This window comes from Delphinapterus leucas, chromosome 5 (genome assembly GCF_059928025.1).
Source record: "Delphinapterus leucas isolate spDelLeu-1000000601 "Yukka" chromosome 5, BTC_Dleu_Yukka2, whole genome shotgun sequence".
Classification (NCBI taxonomy): Eukaryota; Metazoa; Chordata; class Mammalia; order Artiodactyla; family Monodontidae; genus Delphinapterus; species Delphinapterus leucas.
In genome coordinates, this window is record NC_143133.1 from 86,935,274 (window position 1) to 86,958,372 (window position 23,099).

At 40.1% G+C, this 23,099-nt stretch overlaps 1 protein-coding gene across 22 annotated transcripts in view; it reads left to right on the forward strand.

Moving 5' to 3' along the window:
* The window catches only part of SLC4A4 (solute carrier family 4 member 4), a 350,242-nt gene that overhangs the window by 162,458 nt on the left and 164,685 nt on the right, over positions 1–23,099 (forward strand). For 17 of the 22 annotated variants that reach the window (XR_016393316.1, XR_016393317.1, XM_089912009.1 and 14 more), the window contains one exon: positions 7,179–7,274. The exons of the other annotated variants lie outside the window; for them this stretch is intronic. Coding sequence is in view for 15 of the 17 variants with exons in the window: in XM_089912009.1 (XP_089768135.1) it covers positions 7,179–7,274 (96 nt within the window). In the remaining 2 variants the exon portion in view is untranslated. The remainder of the gene's footprint in view (positions 1–7,178; positions 7,275–23,099) is intronic. 22 annotated transcript variants of the gene reach the window in all.

The window sequence follows — 23,099 nt, forward strand, 5'->3', positions numbered from 1 at the left end:
CAATTTCATATGGTTCTACTTAATAATTTGGTCAGAGATACTTAGATAATAGTTCTGTATTATTTTAGTTTACTATGAAAGAATAACATTGAAGCCTAGGAACGTTCCTTGGTAGTATTTAAAAATCAAATAAGATGTATTTAGTTTATGTTTTATTAGAAAGTGAAAGTAAAGTTTATACCTAATCTGTATTCAGTCAATAAATTGACAAGGTTACCTGATAACTCTGTTTTAAAAAGTCATGTTTTATAGGATTATCTGATTTTTAAAAGTATAATTTACCATTTAAATGGATTCTTTTGATATGCATTGTCTAATCTTACAAAAGATGAGTAATACCCAACTTAAGGACCAAGAACCATAATTCGAGTATTCGGCTCTCACTCCCTTTATGGAAATTTGGGCGAAGCCATTATGAATTTGTCCCTGGTCTTTTCGTGGCTTCATTTTTTCCCCCTAGACTATCATAAAAATCCTTTCCTTCCGTGGTCTGGGAGTACAGATGCCCTTTACTGAGAAGTGACTTTAGTTATCCAACTGCATCTAGACTATGAATTTCATTTTGCCCAGTCCAATTTTATGATCCCTATATTCATTAGTTTTTTCAGCAAAAAACTGGAAAGGTAATTTAGTACCCAGTTTCTATGTTTGTAAAACAGAGATAATGAAAATTAAATGAGATAATAAATGTAAAATGTTTAGAATGGTAACTGTACATAGTAATCACTCAACAAATAATACTAAAGTATATGTAATAAGTTTAGGCACAAGTAAGGAAGAAAAATCTCATATTGAGTAAGAGTATTTTCTGGAATGCTATTTGCTCTGTAACTTAACTATTTTGGAAGAATCTCATGGGTATAGTGCTGATTTATTTTCTCTGCCCTTTGATAAATGATACCAATACCATTTCATTAGCAATGGGAGAGGAAGAAGCCCTTTCTCATTACAGCCCTCTTACAGAATAGTCTGTGCGCATCATTGATTTTCCTCTTTGCTGGCTATCAGGGAAACCCTAAACCACACTGAGAATCGAAGACCTAAAGCCACTGCAGCAGGTGGATGAGGATTTGGAAAAGGTGGCAGCTCCAACCCAGGGCAGCTGGCTCCTGGGCCTCGTGCTGCTTCCTCCAGGCTTTCTCCTGGTGCACTTTGGCCTCTTCTGTAGTTATGGGGAGTCAGGGCCTGCTCCTGATTGAACCTCCAAATTTTATCTGAATTCACCACTTTCTGTTTGTCTATCAGGTATGAGAAATGCAGTCCACTTGCTCCCACCATTTATTGCCCACCCTTTACTTTCTCCCCGGATTCCTCTTTTCAGTGTTATCTGCCAGGCAGGATGCTGCTTCCTAACTCTTTCCCACACTGCTGTTTCTGACATTAGCACACAACACCTTTAGGTATTTTAAAAAGTGCAGTCTATTGCTGTTACCTATAATAACATAGATAGTGGTTAGCAACATAGAACAAACAATGAAAAGAAATCATTTTTTTTCCATTAGTAGTAATTCTAGGTCCCACTGAAATGTAAGTAGGATTAGCTAGGCTCTTGCTGCTTTGCACCCGATTGGAGGTTAGGCATATTCCAGCTATTTGGTTTGGGTATTAGATCAAGCTGCCTAGATACTGGCATGTGGTGGATCTGGCTGGGACCATCGCCAGGTTTGGCAGCTTTCTCAGTCACTTTAGACATTCTTAACTTTTGTCTGTGTTTTGGATTCCACCTTACCCCAATTGTTTCTGGCTGGTTATGCTACTTTGCAGTATCCCTTTCCCCCCATACCCTTGAATTCAGACCTGCTCCCTGAATCAGTGGGTAAGGCAGACATTTCCCTGACTTCTCTCAAAGATTCTGTTCCAGAAGCAGGTTACTGTGCTTCTCCAGTTCTGAAATAGGTCAGCTGACAGGCTCACATCACCTTCAGAGGAGAGTCATCTTCCCAGGTGCCTTTCTGCGTATAACCAGCTCTTTTCAAAAACCAGCAGCACACATCCATCTGTTTTGTTCAGAACTCTAATTCTCCGTTCATTTGCACAGCACAGATGAATGTCCTGGCTAGAATTCAGTGAATGACCAAGCTCTTCTCAGTCTTAGATTAAATGAACCAATCCATGGAAAGTTTCTAGAAAAATGTCTGAAGAAAAGTATTCCTTAATAACTGTAGTATTTCTAAATCATCTATCAGATACTATTCTTATTTTTCTTTTCTTTCCCCAGACAGGTGACTGATCTTCTAAGATTTTTAATGTTCAGATCTTTAAATAAACAATAATACATTTTTTCTCCAAGGGTCATGCCCTTGCAGTATTTGCTAGTCTAGTCTGCTGTTTATGGCAATGAAGAGTCAGTCTTAAGAGATATAACACAAGTGAGTATTTAGTTTTTGATATTGAAGGCCTACTTTACGATCTTCTCCTTGAAGACATGGCACCATCTTTTCCAAAGGCTTCATTCTAATCCGGGAGTAATACTTAGTAGCAGTATGAGTTTGAGCAATTTACATTATCTCCTTGAGCCACAGTTTCTATATCTGTAAAATAAGGGTACTAATGTCTTATTCTATGTATATAACCAGGAGTAAATGAGATACGTTTGTGAGAAGTATTTAATAATCATAATGTGAGATGTCATTGTAAGGAACAGCTATTATTCAGAAATATTTTAAGGGGAAAATTTAGTGCCTTTCAGATTTAAAACTGAAGGCAGAGCTTCAATTCCGCACCATTATTTTGTATTTTCTCATTTTCTGTGTCTTTTAATTTTTTTCCCCCACCACTCCATATATGAAAACATTCTTGGAGTTTTATTTTTAAAACAGCACAACTTTCATTATCAACTTTACAGAATCCAAATAATACATAAGGAGGTGCCACTCATGGGCTTTATAATATTTTTAACTTAGAGTATAAAGATTGATTAGTATGTCTGAGCAGTGACAGTTCTTAGCTATCAATAAATAATATATGTATAGCAGGATGTTACCATGAAATAAACATATTTAAAAATTTTACTAATCGCCAGTCTGTTTTACATAACCACGGTCTGTGATGGAGTAAAGGAATGGAATGATTCTCATTGTCGTATCTTACCACATATGAATATTCTCTTCTCCATTTCTTTCTTTCTCTGGAAAAGAGCCCTTAACTGATTTTCTGCTGCCAGCCTCGAGTAAACCTTCTTCCAAGGCTTGAGATCCTTGATAGAGCTGCCCTTGTGAAGTGTTGCTTTTCCCAGACTCAGCTTGCTGTGAGAGCAGACAGGAGGGTAGGTGTAGATCCTACTCCCTGCCCTGGTCTCTATGAAAGAGAAATAGAGAGGAGAGGAGAGGGAAGGACAAGAAAACATGAGGGATGAGGGAAGGCAAAATAGAGACATGAGATGTGAGCACTGTGGACTCTTTGCCGTGTCTTCCCAAAAGAAAAAAGGGGGAAGAAAATCAAAGTCTTCCAAGAATGATAAAGCATGCCTCATTTTACTTGAACCCTGTTTCAGTATAAATACAAAGGACAAAAAGGAGATTTTTTTTCGGGTTTATGAACCTGATTTCTTAAAAATCACATTTTGATATTAAAGTTGCATTAAATTAAGCCAAGGTTGCTGTCTTTCATGTTTTCCAGCACCCTTCAGGATGTTGAACAAAGGAAGTATCGTTCCATCGATGGTTGTAGTAGTAGCAGCAGCAACAACAATAATACCTCCCATTAATTGAGCACCTGTTATACACCAGGCATTGTTTCCTGTGATGTTTCTAATGTTTCTATATCATTATCTCCAACTGCAGATGAAAAACCTGAAGCTCAGAAATTAAAATAACTTTCCTCAAGATAGAGAAGTGGGGGAACCTAGTGCCCTTGATAACAATATTCATATTCAGCTACAGCGGTAATGAGCTTCCTCAACCATAATTTATTTCCCACACATCAGTGATTCCACAGCTCTTACTTTGTGTAACCCTGTGTTGTTGAAGGGCTGTGAGGTCATTCTGTGCCTAGGCAGGAATCCATGCCAAACATGGCAGTCGGATGTCTTTATTCGCTTTCTAAATGGAGATTTCTAGGCAACATGTCATGTGTTTACAGGTGAAATATTGCTAAACTCCTGAGTTAACTTTCTTGGCTAAATAATGGTGTGGAACACATAGTAGGTGCTGAATAACTATTTGAACATACAACATTGCAATCTGGAAAGAGTCCTAAACTTTTAGCACGAGTAAAATTTGTTTTCTTCTTAATAGGATTGCTAAGAAAATGTTTTTTTGATAGGGTTTTTTTGTGTTTTTTTCTTTTTGGTTTATTTGCCTGATTCAAGTAGGGACACCCTTACTTGAACAGATATAGGACTGATGATTTTGAACAAGTTGATTCTCAAGGAAAAGACGAATCATTACTCCCACCCCCCCCAACCCAAAATCCTCCTCACAACACCTTTTTCTGCAGTCTAGATATTGGAAACCATCACCCGAAAATCTTTAGAGCTATGTCTCCTCATCAAGTCACAATAATATAAACCAGTTTCTACCTTGTTTATGCCAGAAGTCAGGCAAAAGTGATTTAAAAGAGAATATGTAGGATAGTAGCAAAGCTATTTATTTTGTAGCTTAAGTGTAGAAGAGGTACAGTGAAAGCATTATTTGGAAAAGGCTTACACAATATATCATTACTATGCTATCTATAATCATAGAAAGTTTGGCTTCATGTTTAAGAACAACTTTTCAGCATTTTATCTTTGGAGTAAATTTGTGAAGAGAAGAAAAGCAGCATGAAAATGTTACAGAGTTTGTATCTCTTCCTGCACAGAAGTACACAGAGGTCTAACAAATCAAAATGTTGGAATTTGCCAATATGAGTAATGGATGCTGTGAGCCTTCCAGTTTTCATGAGGGTAAGCAGCCAGATGGCTCCAATCAGCTCTACTAAAACACAGGTGCCAAGTCTCTATGGGCAGTTTCGTTTTCATGCTTGTCTTTGGAGCCAGGTTCTTTGCCAGTGTGTGCCGGGCTCCATTCCATTGTCCCCTGGATGGTGAGGCTTAGCATCAGTGGAGGCTGTATATGCAAAAAGGAGTTCCCAGCTTTAGTTCCCAACAAATAACGCACTGACATGTTGGCGGGGGTGTGGGGGGGAGGGTGGGGTGTAGAGGAGAGAGAAGCTGTTGGGGAAAGGCAGTCATCAGCACCCGAGTTTTGGAGCAGCTGCTGACCTCTTGTACTCATTTTAGGAGCAAGCCATGGTATTGGTGATAGAATTTGGGTGGCTTTGTACTTGTTCAGCAGCTGAAGAATGTGAAGGCTCTTTTGACTTTACTTTGCATTCCTAACCTCCCTCTGTTCTCACTGATCTGGAATTTTAGTTGGTCCTTTCTTGGTCCTAGATAAATGGCTGCCAGTTGTCCAACCTCTTCCATTTCCTTTAGCTAAGCCTGCAGGAATATTGGCTCGCTAAGCAGGTCCCTCAGTTGTCAAAAGAAATAGGAGGTGAAAATTGGCCCGTATGATAATATATATTTCTAAATGCCTCCCTCTTAACAAAAGCAATTTTGGAATAATCTCAACTGGTTCATTTCCCTTTTTCATTTTTCTTAGTGCAATAAAAACTTGCAAAGAAGTTCAATTATGGGAAACAAAAATTCAGATTGCAAAGAAAAGACATCAGATTTGCCTCAAACAGGTGCTGGCACAGATGGCCCGCTCACAAGTCCTGGCTTTATTTACAGCTTTTAAACACAGACAGATAAATTGACAAAAATGTTTCTAGATTTTATAATGTGCTGAATGCCTAAATTTGGCCATCAACTTACATTAATTTATAATTGATTCAATTTAGAACTTGACCTCCCCAGTCACTAATAGCCTTAAGAGGACTATTTGTCTACCCTGTCATTTGCACACTTGTGTCAATAGATAATCTTTGCTTTCGGTTGGATATGCTTTTGTTTGTTGCTTTGATCATTTAATGACTATATTATTTAGGAGAAAAAAAGTCTCTCAAGTCAAATGTATGTAGTCTGATGGTTAGTTATTTCCAACCTCATTGTTGTTCCTTGAAGGATAATTATGCTGCCTGTCTTACCAGGAGTGAGGCGTTTGATGAGAATAGCGAAACAGATGACATGAAACCCAAATGGAACTATCTTCAGGCTGAAGTTGATGGTGTTCTCCAGTTGATTAAAAATATCTGGAGGCACCATGCTGTATATTTAGCCTACATCATTATTCTGTCTCTGATGTGGTCTAACATTTGGCATGGGTACACCACATTTTAAAATTATAGTAAAATTAAGTATTAAAGGGCACCAGAAAATGAGAAATAACATGCATTTCTAAATTGATTTGTCTGTATCCTAGTCTCATGTTCCTGAAGGGCTGAAAAACAGGAAGCAAAGGGAATTGAAAACCAGTTCTGTATTCATCAAGGAAAATATTTCCGAAGTCAGAGTATGAAATGTTGCTTTTTTTTTTTTTTTTTTTGTGGTACGCGGGCCTCTCACTGTTGTGGCCTCTCCTGTTGCGGAGCACAGGCTCCGGACGCGCAGGCTCAGCGGCCATGGCTCACGGGCCCAGCCGCTCCGCGGCATGTGCGATCTTCCCAGACTGGGGCGTGAACCCGTGTCCCCTGCATGGGCAGGCGGACTCTCAACCACTGCACCACCAGGGAAGCCCTGAAATGTTGCTTTCTGTTTTGTGTACAAGATCCATAAAAGGGTCTGTTGGGTAAATCACAGGAAAGCGCGTTACTAATGTAACACCCTGCTCCCCGCGCTTTACAAAAGTGTATGTAACTTCCCTCTGTGTGTGCTCATGTGGTGCAAGGTTATTAACAGTCTTGATCGTACATCTTGAGATTAGTGTTCATTATGTAAATCTTTCCTCTGGATATAGTCCATGTTTTTTGTGTTAGAACTTCAGGGCGGATCATCCACTGGTACTTGGGGAACTATGATGATTGAATGTAATTTGTTTTAGGCTTTTAAATTCTGTGTTGGGATTTGTTCCATCTAAGGATGCAGGGTCATGGGAGGGGTGTGTGTGTCAATGTAATATGTCATTGTTCTCCTTTAACCTGCTTGTGTGATTTGCTTTAGTATTTTTTTCTTCTTAATTAATGCTTTCATCCTCATCCTTGCTGTGGCTGCTCATGTGTCCTCCTCCTCTTCCTGTCTTCTGCTTCTGACACTAAAGCCCGCAGCCCGCTTGAGAACTCAGTGCCCTGCCTAGCAACCCGCACCTTGGACGATGACCCCCGAGTGCGGCGCTTTCCCAGCGTGGGATGGCTGAGTAAGTCAATGACCGGGAAAGGGCAAGGATGGTGGCAGTGGTGGGCGTGGGAGGGCACGAAGATGGGGCTCATGGTTACTGAGTGGAGGGCATCCTCAAGAATGCCTGAAGGGTAAGGCTCACAGATTCCTAAATTCACAATTACGGATTCGTTTCTTCTGTTAGCAAAGAGGACAGTAATAGTGTATTCTCTGGGTGATCTGCCATCCTGCATTAAGCCGAGTACCTTGTAAGGCAGTGGAAAGAGTTGGAGACTACGGGTTGGGCTTGGCACTGGCAGTGCTCCCTCCACGGAACACTTACAGAACCTCAGTTTCCTCATGGTGGTGATGACGCCAGATCTTCTTACTTCAGAGGATTGGGAGGAAGATCTCTTAAAGATGAGGTCTCTGAAGGTGATGTGAAAGCATTCAGATGCTGGATGAGAGGAAAAACTAAGTTAGTGGTCTAAATCTCCCCTCCCCCCCATACCTGTTAAGTGACAAAAAGGCAGTAGGTGCTACAGACAATGAAAACGTAGCATAAGATAGAATCTTTATTTTTTATAAAATAAAGAGTTTTGTTAAAGAGACAAGATTTATATACCTAAAACCAAAAGAGAAAAGAACATGTACCAAAAACATCTGCTGGGCCTGGGAGTTGTGATGGTAGAAGAGGCTTTTGGAGGAGATGATCTTGGGGCTAAATCTTAAAGGAAAAGTAAGAATTTGGTGACAGGAGAATTGGGGGGGAAGGGCCACTTATTGAACTACTAACTTTGTAATTATTTCTGTTGTACGGTAGGTCTAAGAAGCTTGAATAATAATTTTGTCTTGAATAATGATAAGAGTTACAAACATTAATTCATCACTTTTTTTGGTACAAACCCTGAGCTAAGTAGTTTATGGGATACCATTTAATTTTCTGAACAATCGTGTGAAATGGCTTTTGTTATCCACAGTTTACAGGTGAAGAAATGGGGCTTAGAGAGGTTTAATAACAGATCGTTAAGTGTCTTGGGCAGGACTCGAACTTCATCGTGTAGTAGTTTCATCTGTAACTTTGACAAATAGTGTCTTACTGAAGTTAAAGTGTAAGAAACTCACATGGTTACATTGCCAGAAAGATTTACTCACCTTGCAGTGAACCTTCAGCATTCACATGATTTTCTCTGCAAAAATTACCCATTTCTTTCAGTAAACGTTTTTCTCAGTGGTGCCTCTTAGGGAAAAAATAAATTCAGGTACAAAGTTTAGTCATTGGAGTTTGGAGTCAGGCAGAACTGGATTTGAATCCTGCATCTACCACTTACTGGCCTCTTCACTTTGGGCAAGTTACTTCTCTAATGGAAATCTGGGTTTACATAAAACCCAACTGTAAAACTGGGTTAATCTTACCAACAGAGGATTGTTGTGAGGATTAACTTAGAAATATGTAAAGTGTTGAGTGTATTGCTCAGCACTCAGTAAATCTAGCATTTACCGTTACTAGGAAAGTGCTTATAGGAATTGCTCAAGAAAATGTAGCTGTTGTTATCCTTTTAAAGTTTTATTTATTCCATGTCAGACATCTAGACATTGATATACTGTTGTGGATAAAGCATCGAGGAAATTGACCACAACGGAAATTAACTTAAGATCACACCCTGGGCCAATCCTTCTAAGAAAACACATTTTAGTCATGAGAGATGATTCTTCTCATTGTCTATTTATATGACATATTCTTTCCCTAAACAAACGACTTTGATGTATCATCTCAGTCACCTCCCCCAGGGCTCCCTATTTTTTTTTTTTTTTTTTTTTTTTTTTGCGGTACGCGGGCCTCTCGCTGTTGTGGCCTCTCCCGTTGCGGAGCACAAGGTCCGGATGCGCAGGCTCAGCGGCCATGGCTCACGGGCGCAGCCGCTCTGCGGCATGTGGGATCTTCCCGGACCGGGGCACGAACCCGCGTCCCCTGCATCGGCAGGCGGACTCTCAACCACTGTGCCACCAGGGAAGCCCAGGGCTCCCTATTACCTACCACATCAGTTCAATAAACTTAATATACATAATATATAAAATAATGAAGATGTGCAAAGTGGCTTTAAGTCCTGCTGGTCCTACCAACCCATTCCTCATTTTCATCTCTTCTCAGTATGAAGCTCTAGTCTAAGCAGCTTGTCCTTTTTCTTTTGGTTTGTTTCGTGGGTGCCTTGATCCCTTTGCCTTTCTAAGAACACCTTTTCAAGTATGCCCATGCAAAACTATTCAGTAGGGCCCGAATGAAGTCCCATCTCCTTTATAAAATTGTTCTCATAAACACAAAAGATCTTTTCAGGTCCTAAATTTCCTAGTTCCTATTGTCTGTGTCTCACAGTGGAGGATTTGCTGTATGTTGTTTTATGTTGGCATCTGATGTTTCATGACTTGTATTTTTTCATTTCCACTGTATAGAAAATCTCCTTTAGGTCGGGAGCCTGATCTCATGCTTTTGTGTCTCTTCCAGTGCAGTGTAGGTATTTGAAACATAGGAGCTGTACAGGAAATATTTATTAATCCTTGACACGCTATCATTTCCTTAAAAACACCAACAGCTCAGTTTTCTTTAGGGCCCATCTTGACCACAGTAACCTATTAAGCAGAAGTGAATATTGTTTACCTGGAAAAATTATTTCCTTGTATTTCTGCTCACTGCAGCCTGATGAATTTTGTCATCAGTTTATTCTAATAGTTTACATGGAATTGTTTTTTCAGAAACACCACCCAAAATATCACCTAAAAAACAGGTTTATGGACAAGGTTCCTTATCTTTTAGTATTCGCAGCAAGATATTTTCAGACTTAGTGTTAACTTGAAGTAACTACTACCTCTAATAAGCTACATTTAAAGTTGCTTTTGGGGAGTTAGCTCTCACCATTTTTACATTGTGTGCTTCTTATCTTAGTTGTCACCTGAAGCAGATGTGAGCTTACAGCTCTTATCCATTTCAAATGCTGCCAAGGTATTGAATTAGAAGTTGGAACAAAACCAAAAATGACTTCCTCTTAGAGATCTCACCGGCACGTCTAAAACCAGCCTGGGCTACTGAGAACAAAGGAGCTTTTACTCTACTTTTCAGGACAAGTTAATACCCACCTAAACGCTTTGCCATTATTAGAGCGTAGGTGTGCGCCCTATCTTGGTAGATCCAGAATGGCTCTTCACTCTGAGCGCTTATCTGTGAATTCAGTTTGACATCTAACAGCCCACATCCCCTGAGCCCTTAGAAAACACTTGTGTCCTTTTGCAGTTATTGGCAGTGGAAATCAGCTGCTTCAGACTGTTAGGTCTGAACTTCAAAGAAGAAAATGAGGTTTAGGGTTTTTTTTCCTATCATCTTCTGCACATTCCAGCATCCGTCATCACTTGGCTTTATATTGTGTCTTTCTGTCTGGTTTGTAAATCTACCAAGCAGGGACCCCCTGGTCCAGTTCAGTGTATTGTTTTGTTTTGTAGGTACTTATCCGGTGTGTGATATTATTACTATCCCAAGTATTAATATTAGATAGTACTATTTTTTTTTTAATGAAACCACAGTGGTATAATCCTGTAGATTCTTGTTTCATCTTACAACCAGGTTACACAGTTAACATTAGAATTGAAAGAACTGAAATGCAAGTGGGACTCTTCTGCTTTAGGAAAAAAAAATTGTATTTTTTCTTTTGGGGCATTTCTGGAATTAAGCAATTCAAGTCTTTCAACTGTTGGAAAGTTTACTGATCCAATAAAAATTATAATTTTCTCTGGCTCAAGAGTTTTCTTAAAGAGTACTGAAACTTCTTTAGGAAAGTCTTGAACCCAGAGAGTTCACTTTAACACATTCAAGTCAGCGAATGTTCCCTGGGCCCTTCCATTTCTAGTTCCATAGTCCAGTGAGAGAGAGAGGTGAGGGAAGTTCACAGCTGACAACAATTTGAGAGAGACAGAGCCCCCGGAAGAGTATGAGGAGGGACCTATTTGTCTACAGCGTGTAACAGAGTAGCTTACATTATACTCTCTGAAAATGCTTATTGGAAGAATGGATAGTGGGGCATAAAAAATATTGGGGAATTAATTCTTCTTAGAGGAGGCAGACTTTTCAATGGGCCATAAAGGGTAGATTGTCCTTCCATACATGGAGGTTGTGGTAAAAGCAGGAGTGAGACATTGAAAGGTAATACTAGGCTGAGAGAAAAGTGTACAAGCAACCAGGTTGTTGAGAATAGAGAAGAGTTTGTGTGACATAGAGTCAGTCAACACATTTAATTAGCAGAGAGGGCATAAGAACGGAACATGTGGGTGTTAAGGTGGCGAAATCATTAAGCTGTTTTGTGGAAGGTCTGTGAACATTTTTTAGCAAGGAGGTAGTTTGGTCAGAACTGTGTATTAGGGAAATTAATATGCCAGGGGTTTCAAATGGGTTAGGAGGGGGAAAGGCTGAAGGTAAGGAGAGAGTTAGGAGGTGACTGTAGGAGACCAGTTGAAGAGAACGAGCATCCAGGCTAGGATTGTGCCTGTGGAAATGGAAAGGAGGGGATATTGCAAGACGTGTTGTAGAGACGACATCTGCAGGAATTGGCACCCATTGAATGTCAGGGGACGCAGAGTAAGGAATCCAGGATGCCTCAGGTTTTGAGCTTGCAACCAGGGAGATGGTAGGAAACCTGTCATAGAAAAGGGTGATGGGGTTTACAGAAACAAGACAGTCCCTATTTCTGCCCCTTTCATGCCTGCTGGGACCATCTTTGAAGATCCATTTGACTAGGAGATGGTTAGATTGTGTATCATGGGCCAAGACTCTTTTAGAATTCTGCTTTGTTAGCACATTCTCACCTTAGTTTTGGGGATCCATTTAAACCTGTCTTTAGGGTGCAGAATGACCACCACATCACAGCTCTCTTTAGGCAACTAGTGAGTATAGATCATTTTCATCTTGATTCCCAGCATTTCACCTTCCATCCCTGTGTCCAAGATGTGGGCTTGTTCTTGATTGGGAATATTATTTGGGTCATTTATTGTACCATTCTCACATATACTTTTTGGCCTTTTCAAGGGCAAAAAGGAAATCCAAGTATAACTTTCAAAATTCTCTCACTGTAGCTTTTCATAGTGAAAGACTATGACAAGACTGTAGGAAATGAAATCTTTCAGCAACCTCACATCTACCTTCAGACTTCTTAGTTAACATAAGACATTCAGAAAACTTATGTGGTATCCAAGAATAAATTATAACATTCTTCAAATACAGACAGTCCTAACCACTTTCAAAAAGGGGGTGTTAGTTACTATTTATCCTGAGCTTCTGAAGAAGGGCTCATTAGTTATTTCATTGTTATCTAATATGGTATTTACAGCGGACTAAAGTAGGTGCTGGCTCTAGAAGTTATTAATAGAAAGAATCAAGGTGGAGAAAGAATAAAAACTTAGAAATTCTGTTGTATTTCAGAGTACTGGGAACTTGGAGGAGATTTTAAGAGGCACAGATTTCGAAAAATTGTGACCATCTGCTGGAATTATGAAATAAGAGTTTTTTTTCCCCAGCAAGGAGAGCTTGGGAATTGTGAGCATTCAAACTTGTATTTGGCCAAATGGTGGTATATGTGGAATATGTTCACAATGGAAGTCTTCTTCTCCTCACCAAATCTGTGCCTTTTCCTGTCTTTCCTGTTCGTTACCATCTTTCTCCCTCCTTTAGACCTGGAACCTTAGAGTCATCTTTGATTATGCATTCTCTCTTCCCCTGCACCCGCAGTGAAGGACTAAATCTGTTCAATGGTACGTCTGTCATGTTGCTCGCCTCTGTCTCCTTTCTGGTCTTAACTCTCATTGCTTTTGTTCAGGTCCTTATTTCCTCTTGCTTGGCCTGTTATCTGGGGTCACTGCTTATAGCTGGGCACAGGCAAATGCATCCTATACTTTGCCGTCCAGTTAATCTTATCATTCCTGGCTGACATCCTCATGTGGAAATGGTCAGTGGCACCTCAGTGCATCTCAGGTCACATCCAACCCCCTGATCGTGGCACTCAAGGCCCATTGCATAGTGACCTAAAGTTCAGGAAGCAGCATCTCATGCTGTTGTATTTCCCTTTATCTACACTACATTTCAGAAGCTACTTACCATTACTTGAAGCTGCTGAATTTTTCCCTCTGTTAGTGTCTTTGCCCTGAACAGTCTCTCCACTTGAAATACTTACCTTTCTCCTGAGACTTTCTGTCAAAATTCTGCCAGTTGTTCAAGGCCCACATTCTCCTTGAAACATTCCCAACTTGAGGTACTCTCTACTGACCTTGAATTCTGAAAGCACCTTTTTTTGCGCCTCCTCCCATGACCTTTATCTCATTCTGCTTTGTGTTGTAGTGTGTGGGTACGTCCTATTCCCTCTACTAGCTATACTTTTCTTAAGCGGGACCCGTGTCGAATTGACTTAGGTATCCTCTATTGCAGGGATGGACAATTAAGGCCTATGTGACATACTGTCTGGTTTTGTAAATAAAGTTTCATTGGAACACAACCATGCTCATTAGTTTATGTATTGTCTATGGCTGCTTTCATGCTACAGTGGTAGAGCTGAATAGTTGCAACAGAGAATGTATGGCCCACAAAGCCTAAAATATTTACTATCTGCCCCTTTTACAGAAAAAGTTTTCTGACCAATTACACTACGGAACTAGTTCTCAAAGTGGGGACTGGGGACCCCTGGAGTTTGAAAGGTCTTAGGTTTTTCTTTATATCACTCAACCAAAACAGCATATCTCAACAGATTGAACATAGAAGCAGACATGAGAATCCAGGTGTATTTTCATTAAGCCATACATTCAAGATATTTGTAAAAATGTGAAACAATGCCATTCTTTTTGCCAAATTTTTAGTTTTGGAAAATACAGTTATTTTTCATAAAATACATTACTTATGTTAACATGCAATGGGTTTATTATGTAATACATTACTTATGTTAACATGCAGTGGGTTTATTATGTTATTTTAAATTAATAAATATTTTTAAAACTTTATTTTTAATTCCTAACATGGTCTAAACCAGATAAATAAACACTCTTAATTTTTGGGTCTTCCTGACCTTTCTTCACTGCTTTCATGACAACTAGTAGTCAAGGTGGGCTGGATTTTGCTAACCCCAAACATCTCAGTTAACACCACAGAAGCTTCTGTTAAACTACTACATGCTTAATGTGGAACTGTGAGAGCCATGCTCATCATCCTTATACAGGATCCAGGCGAACGGAAGCCTCATCTTGGTTCATGGTTCCACAGTCACTGTAGCATGGGAAAGAGTTAAGGTGACTCCTGGGCTGCCTCAATAACTTGTGTCCAGCAATGACATGTTATTTTCACTCATATTTCATTCACCAAAGTGAGTCATATGCCCACACCTAACTTCAAAGAATTGTTATCCTACCATGTGCCCAGAAGGTAAAGATTCAGAGCTATTTGGTGGACAGCACCAATGGCTCCCACCCAGTTATAACGGAAATTGTAACCTTGACTTTGGAGTGTGCCCTTCTGGGCAATGCTGAGAACCATGTGACGCTATGCAAGGCCGGTGTGCAGAAAATACTCTCCTCCTGCCTACTTGTATAGACGGAAGAAGAGAGCTTTTCTCATAGTGAGGAAGGACTAGGGTTACCAGTTCAAGGTCTCCCAGAGAACTGCTGGGGCTGTGGTTTTATGGGAGACTTCTGAGATTAGACGGGATTAATTTGAAACTGATGGAGGGTCTTTCATGCAGATGTATAGTAAACCACTCTTATTAGACCAAACAATGCCTGGATTTAATTCTTGGAGACCACTGAAGATCTAACTACTTGAACTAGTGTGTCTGTCCACACGTGAGTGAGAGAGACTGAAGGAAAAGCAAATGTAATATTCTAGCTGCAGTTGTCAATTTCAAAGTTAATCATGAAATTTCTTCTTGGCAGCACGTAGTAGAATTTTACTTTGATGAAAATTACAGGCAGAATCTTCAGTAATAATGGCTTTTCTTTCTGTGGTAAACTGAATGTTTATGGTGTTTAGAGTTGTCCTGGTAATTCAGATCCCAATTCTAGTCCTCTTAATGCATCCTCCCCCTCAGGAGCCCCTCTTCCATCCCTTGTCAGAGCAGAATCCCCGATCATCTTGTACTCCTTCTTGTCCTTCATCCTTCATCCCCTTCCTATTCATTCCTGCCTTTCCCTGACTCTCCATTACAACTGCTTTACTTTGGATCCTCATTATCTCTTGCGTGAACTATTTTAATATCCTCCTCCTTTCCTAGCCTTCATTCTTGCCCCTTGAAATCCATCTTTCACAACCGCCAGAAGGACTTACCTAAGTCACAGATGCACACATATCACTCCCTCTGCTTAAAAAACATTAGTGGTGTGGTTGAGAGCCCGCCTGCCGATGCGGGGGACACGAGTTCGTGCCCCGGTCCGGGAAGATCCCCCATGCCGCAGAGCGGCTGGGCCCGTGAGCCATGGCCGCTGAGCCTGTGCGTCTGGAGCCTGTGCTCCGCAACGGGAGAGGCCACAACAGTGAGAGGCCCGCGTACCGCAAAAAAAAAAAAAGCCATTAGTGGCTACTCCCTATTTTTTGTACGCCCAAGCCCAAGCATCATAGCCTTGCTCATGTTGGGAAGGTCAAGCCCAAGTTCTCTAACCTGTGAGATGCTCCTTGACTTGGTCTCTGCTTAACTCTGTAATCATCTCTTGACATTTCCACTCTGGTACTACCAGCTCCAGTAATATATGGATTCTCATATACTTAGATTACATGCCTTTCAGTCTTTCTGTCCCTTATTCTTGCTGTTGCAGCTTCTCCCACTTTTCTAAATTTAATCTATCCTTGAAGCTCTTATTTCCTCCAGGAGACTCTTTTTCATTTCTCTCTCCTTCCTCCCTCCCACCAATGTGCCCCTTTCTCATTTCTGCTCTCATACTCCCTGCCATTAGTTTATCACCACACCATAGTACAAATATGTTTCCTTCACGGTTGGCAAAGTGCTCAAAGAGCCTGAACCACATCCCATCATCTTTCAATCCCCTCTGCCAAGCACAATGTTGCACACTTAGTAGAGGTTTAGTAAACGTTGGACTGGACTCATTCATCCACCCAGCTCTTGCCATGGGTAAATTATTTGCAAACCATACACTGTCAGTCACACTTGTATCTCCTTTGTCCCCATTAGGTTGGTATGGACAGGATATGCTCTTATCATCTTTAAGAGCTTAGTCGATCTGAAAACAAATAAGAAAGGAAATAGAATACGTAGCATCTACTTAACCAGAATGTGTAGTATCCATTTGCCTGAGATAAACTTTCTGAACAATAGGTAGTTCCTTTTTTGTTTTTGACTGTTGGGTACTCTTCTCAAATATATCTACATTTCCTTATTTGTATGACTTAGTTTTCTTTAACTTTTTTTTTTCCCTTTTGGTGAGGGGTGCTGGTGGTGTGCAGGCTGTTTTTGGACCATAAATGGTGATTCTTCCTACCTAGACTGGGGTTCTTTTGGAGAAAACTGATTTGTTTCTTACTCAGGGGGCTAATGTAGTGCCTGACACACTTTGTGAATATTTGTTGATTAATTGAACACTTAACCTGAAAATGGGAAAAAAGATGGAAAAGAGAGGTCATGTGAAAACGTAGAGCAGGAATGATTGTTTTAAATTTGTCAGATCATAGTCTTCATATCATACCCAACTCACCAGCTTTACTGGCATGGGAAGCTCTGCTGCTTTTCTGTAGCTGCTGACAGTATTGATAGAATTTGAGAATTGGATTCCTTGGCTAGGGCATCCATTTCTTGCTGACTAGATCATTCTATCCATGGTTGAGATACCACTACCAAGGCAACTACGACTATTACCAGCTGTCATTTATTTATTCAAGCAAGTGCTGTCCCAGCTAATCCCCACAAAACATTCTATGAAGTAAGCATCCCTGACTCTTGTTATAGATGAAATCGCTGAGGCTCAATGAGGTTAAGTACTTATGCTACCATAGTACTTTAGGGCTATTCACAACTGTTGCAGCTCTCTTTTTTTCTGGCCATATATGAGTACTTTCTCTTTTCCTGGGCGTATGTGAATACTCTACTTCCTCACCCACATGAAGTTAGGTGTGACCACAGGACTTGCTTTGGCCAATGGAACATAAGCAGAAGTGATGGGTATCATTCCCAGGGAAAGGTTTTAAGAGCCAGTACGTATTTTACTAGTTTCTTTTCTCTCAAACCAGCAGTGTGTCTAGTGAGAGCTGCTCCATGCATTTAGGTCCTGGCCTAAGGACAGAGTTGTAGAACCAAAACCCAAGCAAATCCATGTGGACATTATTAGCATGAGAGAGAAATAAATCACTGTTGTTTTAAGCCATGAGAATCTGAGGTGGTTCTTTTGCTATAACCTTGCCTGTCTGTTGGGGAATGTTTGAGGTCACACAGTAAGTGAAGGACCAGGGTTTGAACTCAGGTGTGTAGACTCCAGATGACGTGGTTCCTTTTTATTTCCCTCTCTGCTTCTCATTCCTTCTGCCCTCAGGTCTCACTGCTTTTAGCCACAGATAGTGCTGTTGTCTGCTAACGAGAGGTGTGAACACTGATGACTTGGCTTTGTTGTTTCAAATCAGAAAATGAAATTCCTGGTGATTCTCAATGACAGGCAACAAGTCAGCATTCAGAAGTGTAATTTTCTGGAATGGTTCTATTTTCTAAGGCCCATTCTTATCGACTCCAGGAAGCAGCTGGATCACACAGACTATTATGGGCCATGATCAGCTTTTGCTTCAGAAAGAGCCATACAGTATGATGGGTTCTGCAAGTAGTAACCATGGTTACAAATCAAAGAACAGTCTCATTAGGTGCATGTAGTGGAGAGACTAATGTCAGCATCCTTTTGAGGAGGAAGAACAGAATAAATTTAATTATAATGACAAAATTTTCCCTCAAAAAATGTCTTTTAAAAATCAGTTCTTGTAGCATATTCTTTTTAGGAACTGCTGTAGATGTCACGGTTGAATCATTTCCCCGGTTTCCAAAGGACATCTTTGAATAATTTTTGTCTGTGTTTCTAGGGAAGTGCCTAGAGCCTGTATGAAAGTGGCATATCCTTTTAACCAGCTAGGGACTTAGGCTGTGTAGGTTGTTATTATAATTTGTAATAATTTCAGTGATAGCTGTAACTATTGTCTTTGTAAGAATGATTATTATTACCTTGGATTGGAAGTATCCCTTCCCCTATAGTGGTGATAATTTTATTATATGAAGTCGCAGTGATAGAGTTTTGGGCTGTTACATTAATTTATTCAAATCATCAATTCATTCATTCACTTAATTTTTTTTTTTTTTTTTTTTTTGCGGTACGTGGGCCTCTCACTGTTATGGCCTCTCCCGTTGCAGAGCACAGGTTCCGGAAGCACAGGCTCAGCGGCCATGGCTCACGGGCCCAGCCGCTCCGCGGCACGTGGCATCTTCCCAGACCGGGGCACGAACCCGTGTCCCTTGCATCGGCAGGCGGACTCTCAACCACTGCGCCACCAGGGAAGCCCCACTTAAATATTTTTAAGTACCACTCTTTGGCCAGTGCTCAGCTAGTCCTGGTAAAATACAGTGAACAAGGCAGACACCTACTTCAGAGACCTCCTAAATAGACCTGCTTTTACCAAAGGGAGAGTGAGGTTGGTGATAAGCTGGTTCTCTTGAACAGAGTGGGAAATGCTTGTAGAGAAGGGTGGGTCACATCTGAAGGCAGAGAATGAGAACCTAGAAACCATCTGGGATGTGATTAGATAGTGAGGGATGTGCCTCGGCCATCTGAGTGTGGATGAGTGGAATCAGAGAAAGGCAACGTAGTTGGTTCATGAGAGTGGGCTTAATATAAACACACAGAGGAAAGTAGAGTTTGCTCTGCTGCTTCAAAGAACAATCAGGCCCTATGGGTGAATATTTTAGGGAATAAGATATTGACTTGGACTCCTAATGTTTTAGATGAGGATTTGAGTGTGATTTTTATTTTCGTGATTCAAAGATTTATGAATTTCAATGATTTTTCAAAGGATCAGTGACTTGATCCAGGTTCAGGCCCTGTTGGCAAGGATAGAGTCCTGTTCCTCTTGTATGAGGATGCAGGGTTTTCTCATCAAGGGACCTTTGTTTACTAGCTTCTTGGGAGGGAATGAGGGCTGCAGGGACCAACTCCCCAGTGCTAGAGAATTGTAAAGGGTAAAGCAAGGGCTTCTATTATGAAAATCCGTAGTTAAGTCTGGGAACATATGAGAATGTACATTATTTCTAAGAAGTTCTGTGTATTTAAATGAAAGCCAGCTCTTTCTAAGCATGTATATGCTTTGGTTGGCACTCACTGTCTCTTGGTCCATCCAGATGCTACTGCTTACCTGGGAAATTGAAGTGGTTTACTGCATGTAAGAATAAGCTTAATTATAATAAAATAGATCGCTTCATTAAGTGGCAAGTTTCCTGTCATCAAAAGTATATAAACAGACATTGGGAGACTAGCTATGTCTGTTGTTATAAGAGAAGAACTGCTTGGGAGAGAAGTTGGTTAGTGCTCTTGGTGTCCTTTAACTCTGTGATTCTCTGAGCCACATCTCTAATAACATAGCCAGCCTTCCAGAATATCTACCCTGTGGGGCGTTTGCACTTATTGTACCCTCTGTATTATCTTCCTGCAAGAGATATGTATAACAGTGAGAAATTTCCAGTAGTACTGTACTGAAGTAATTTCTGAAGCTAACTTTTTGATACTGATTCAGGTTATTACTGATATGAGTTTTTTTCATCCTCTGCTTTTTCCCCTCTTCATCTTGATTCAGCAGAAAATGGATTTTCTAGAAAGTACCTCTGCCCACTGATTTAAGCAATGTTTAAACAGTATAACTAGACCCAGTGGAGTATTCTTAGAGTCTGTATCATTTTTTGTTATTGTTCAAGTGTTCATATATTTTACCACTGTCTCTTTTCCCATCCAGTTCACCCTCCATTCCACTTCAGGAGGAAATAGAGAAAGGCATATATTGCCCTCAAATCAGAATGATAGGTGCTAGAATGAACTAAGACCACAGTGTTCTCAGAAAACATTCGTGATTACCTAAAGAATTTCCTATCAGCACGATGGAACACACATAAGTAAGTTAGGTACATATTACATAGGTTTCTCAAGTAAATAATTACTAATGACCTCTGCACTCAGGGAGACATGTAACACTTTTGCAAGGAGCTCTCTAACTTTGGTTTGCCTGAGGTCACTGCATACCCTCTGTGTGATGAGTAACACCTGTGTTTGGGCCTCAATCCTCATTTCTTGAATCAGCTCAGATGATTTTAACCCCCAGCTACAATCTTTTAGGCTGGAAAATTATGAATGATAAGATCCTACCCTGCAATTTGTAGTTCACAGTTTTCTGAGGATCTTGAATTCAGAGGGGATGTATGCATGTGATTATAGGCCAAAAGGAAAGAGAAGAAACTAACATTTATTGAACATCTCTGCAGGACACTTGCTCATGTGTTTCCTTGCTTAATCCTACAACAATTCTGTAAGCGATTATTATTCTATTTTATAATCTTTTCTTGCTCTACCTTTGTCTTCTTTCCATGATATTATGCTGACATAGGTTATCTCTTGGGTTCCTTTTATATTTTTCCTTATGGACCCATTAGGTTCATCTGAGAGAGGGTGAGGTGTGAGTTACCACCACATACACCCCACCCACCAGTCAGAAAAATCATGGCCGCGGCAGTTGGTGTCATGCAAATCTGTGTCATGGAGTTACAGACTCTCACCCTTGGGATTTCTTAGAACAAGATGACTAGATGAGATTTAGGAGTGAGACACTGTCAACTCAGAACTGTAGACGTTCAGTTCAACTTGAGGTTTCCAATAAGAAGGAAATCCTGGGCCCATCTTAGTTCTGACCAGAATTCCCCAGAGTAACCCTACGATTACTTGAGGCCCCATCATTTGAAACCTAGATGTCACTTTGGCTGAATTGCATAATAAACCTCTCCAAGGCAGAGAAAGTGAGTATATGAGCCAGTGCACACTGGGAAAGGTGATATACCTGTTACTGGTCCAAGCTAGTACTGTGTGGTGCACGACAGACCAATAAATCGAGAGACAAGGTATTGGGGCAAGGAATAGCAACTTTATTCAGAAATCCAGCAGACCAAGAAGATGGCAGACTAGTGTTCCAAAGAACCATCTTACCCGAATTAGAATTCAGGCTTCTTTTATATTAAAAGGGGAGAGGGGGATGACTGGTTTTTGCAGACCTCTTGGTGCTGGCCAGACCCTGGAGCGGGTGTGATCATCTTTTGTTCTTAAAGCCGCCCATATAGTGTCTGGTTACTGTCCGTGAAAACCTTCAACAAGACAAATGTTATTTTCTGTTCTGCAACTTATTACCTCTATATGAATGAAAAGTGTTATGCTTTTGAAGGTCCAGCCTGGGAGGCAGAGGCTTGACATTGCTATTATGTATATTTCAGGCTATAGGTAACATTCTTTTACTGTTTGACTAGACAAAAGTGCAGAGCCAGCATGACTAAGCACAAGCAACAGAGCACAAAGGTTAGAGCTAAAGCAATAGATCCAGTATGGAGTCAGGTTTTTTCTTCTGTTACACACTGTGCCTTTGCTCTCGCTGCGACACTCAAATGTGTAGAGTGTTCAGGGCCACATATGTGATAGGGACATGATGGGCCCCAAAGGTCCTTGTTCCCTTCTTTCCTAGAGTCTGTCCTCTGAGTTGTGGGTGACCTGTGACCACTGATTGCCCAATGTGTATCAGCTAACTGGATGTGTATCAGCAAGGCCATGAGGAGTTACCGCACCAGGAAGCTAATTGAATGGCTTTTCTCCAGGTCACATTTTGTGAGTGTAAATCAGGAGTAGTTAGGAGGGGCTGCATTTGTAACTGGAGGCCCAGGGAATGTGTCTATTACTCTTTTAAAGTTTTATATCTGTATCTATGTCTATATATAATGCTAATAAACTATATCTGTATCAACATTGATAGCAACATTCGTATCTATATATTTATTTGGCTGCAGATGCAGGACTATGTTAAATAGCTTGCTTTTCTGCACATACTATTTTTTCCCCTGCATACACTTTTTGATATAAGGGTTTTTGTTGACTAAAGCTATTGAAATGAATCTTTGATAATCAGACAGAGCCTTCAGGAAGATTTTCCTTGCCATCATTAAAAAAAAAAATAGTGTAAATATTATTTCATGGAGCATGTTAAAACTACTCAAAAATTGATTTTAAACTCTTAAAAAAATCTTGATCTCCATGTTTATATTAAAAATTTGATTTAATTAAAATTCCCAAGATTGTCTACTAGTCAGTAATGTTTCAACTTAATCTCAGGTGCTTCAAAATAATAAAAGTAGATTTAATTAACATTATCATATGATAAATAGACATATGTATTATGTTTTTTACTAAAGTGCTGTGTGCAAATGATTATGAAATTGAAGAGCACAGAGGACTTCTAATGAAAAAGAAACTCCTTTGCTTCATCTTCCTTGTTCCCAGACCTGCCCTTGTAGCAGTCACCTTTAACCCTTTAAGTTGTTTCTGTTTTTTTCTTTTAGTTTTGTCATGGTTATCTTCATATAATTGGTTTATTTTGCTTTTTCTGATTTATCAGTCTTAGATGTTTCCTATTAATTTTTTCTTTGCTAGAAAAGATTTTACTTATTTTCTACAAACATTTTTCCTTCCTCCAAATACATTTGTGTCATTATTCTTAGTTCCATTATTAATTACATTTGCAATTTTAGGTAATAAATCTAAGTTTTCTTTCTTTTTGTAGCAAGTATGGACAGAA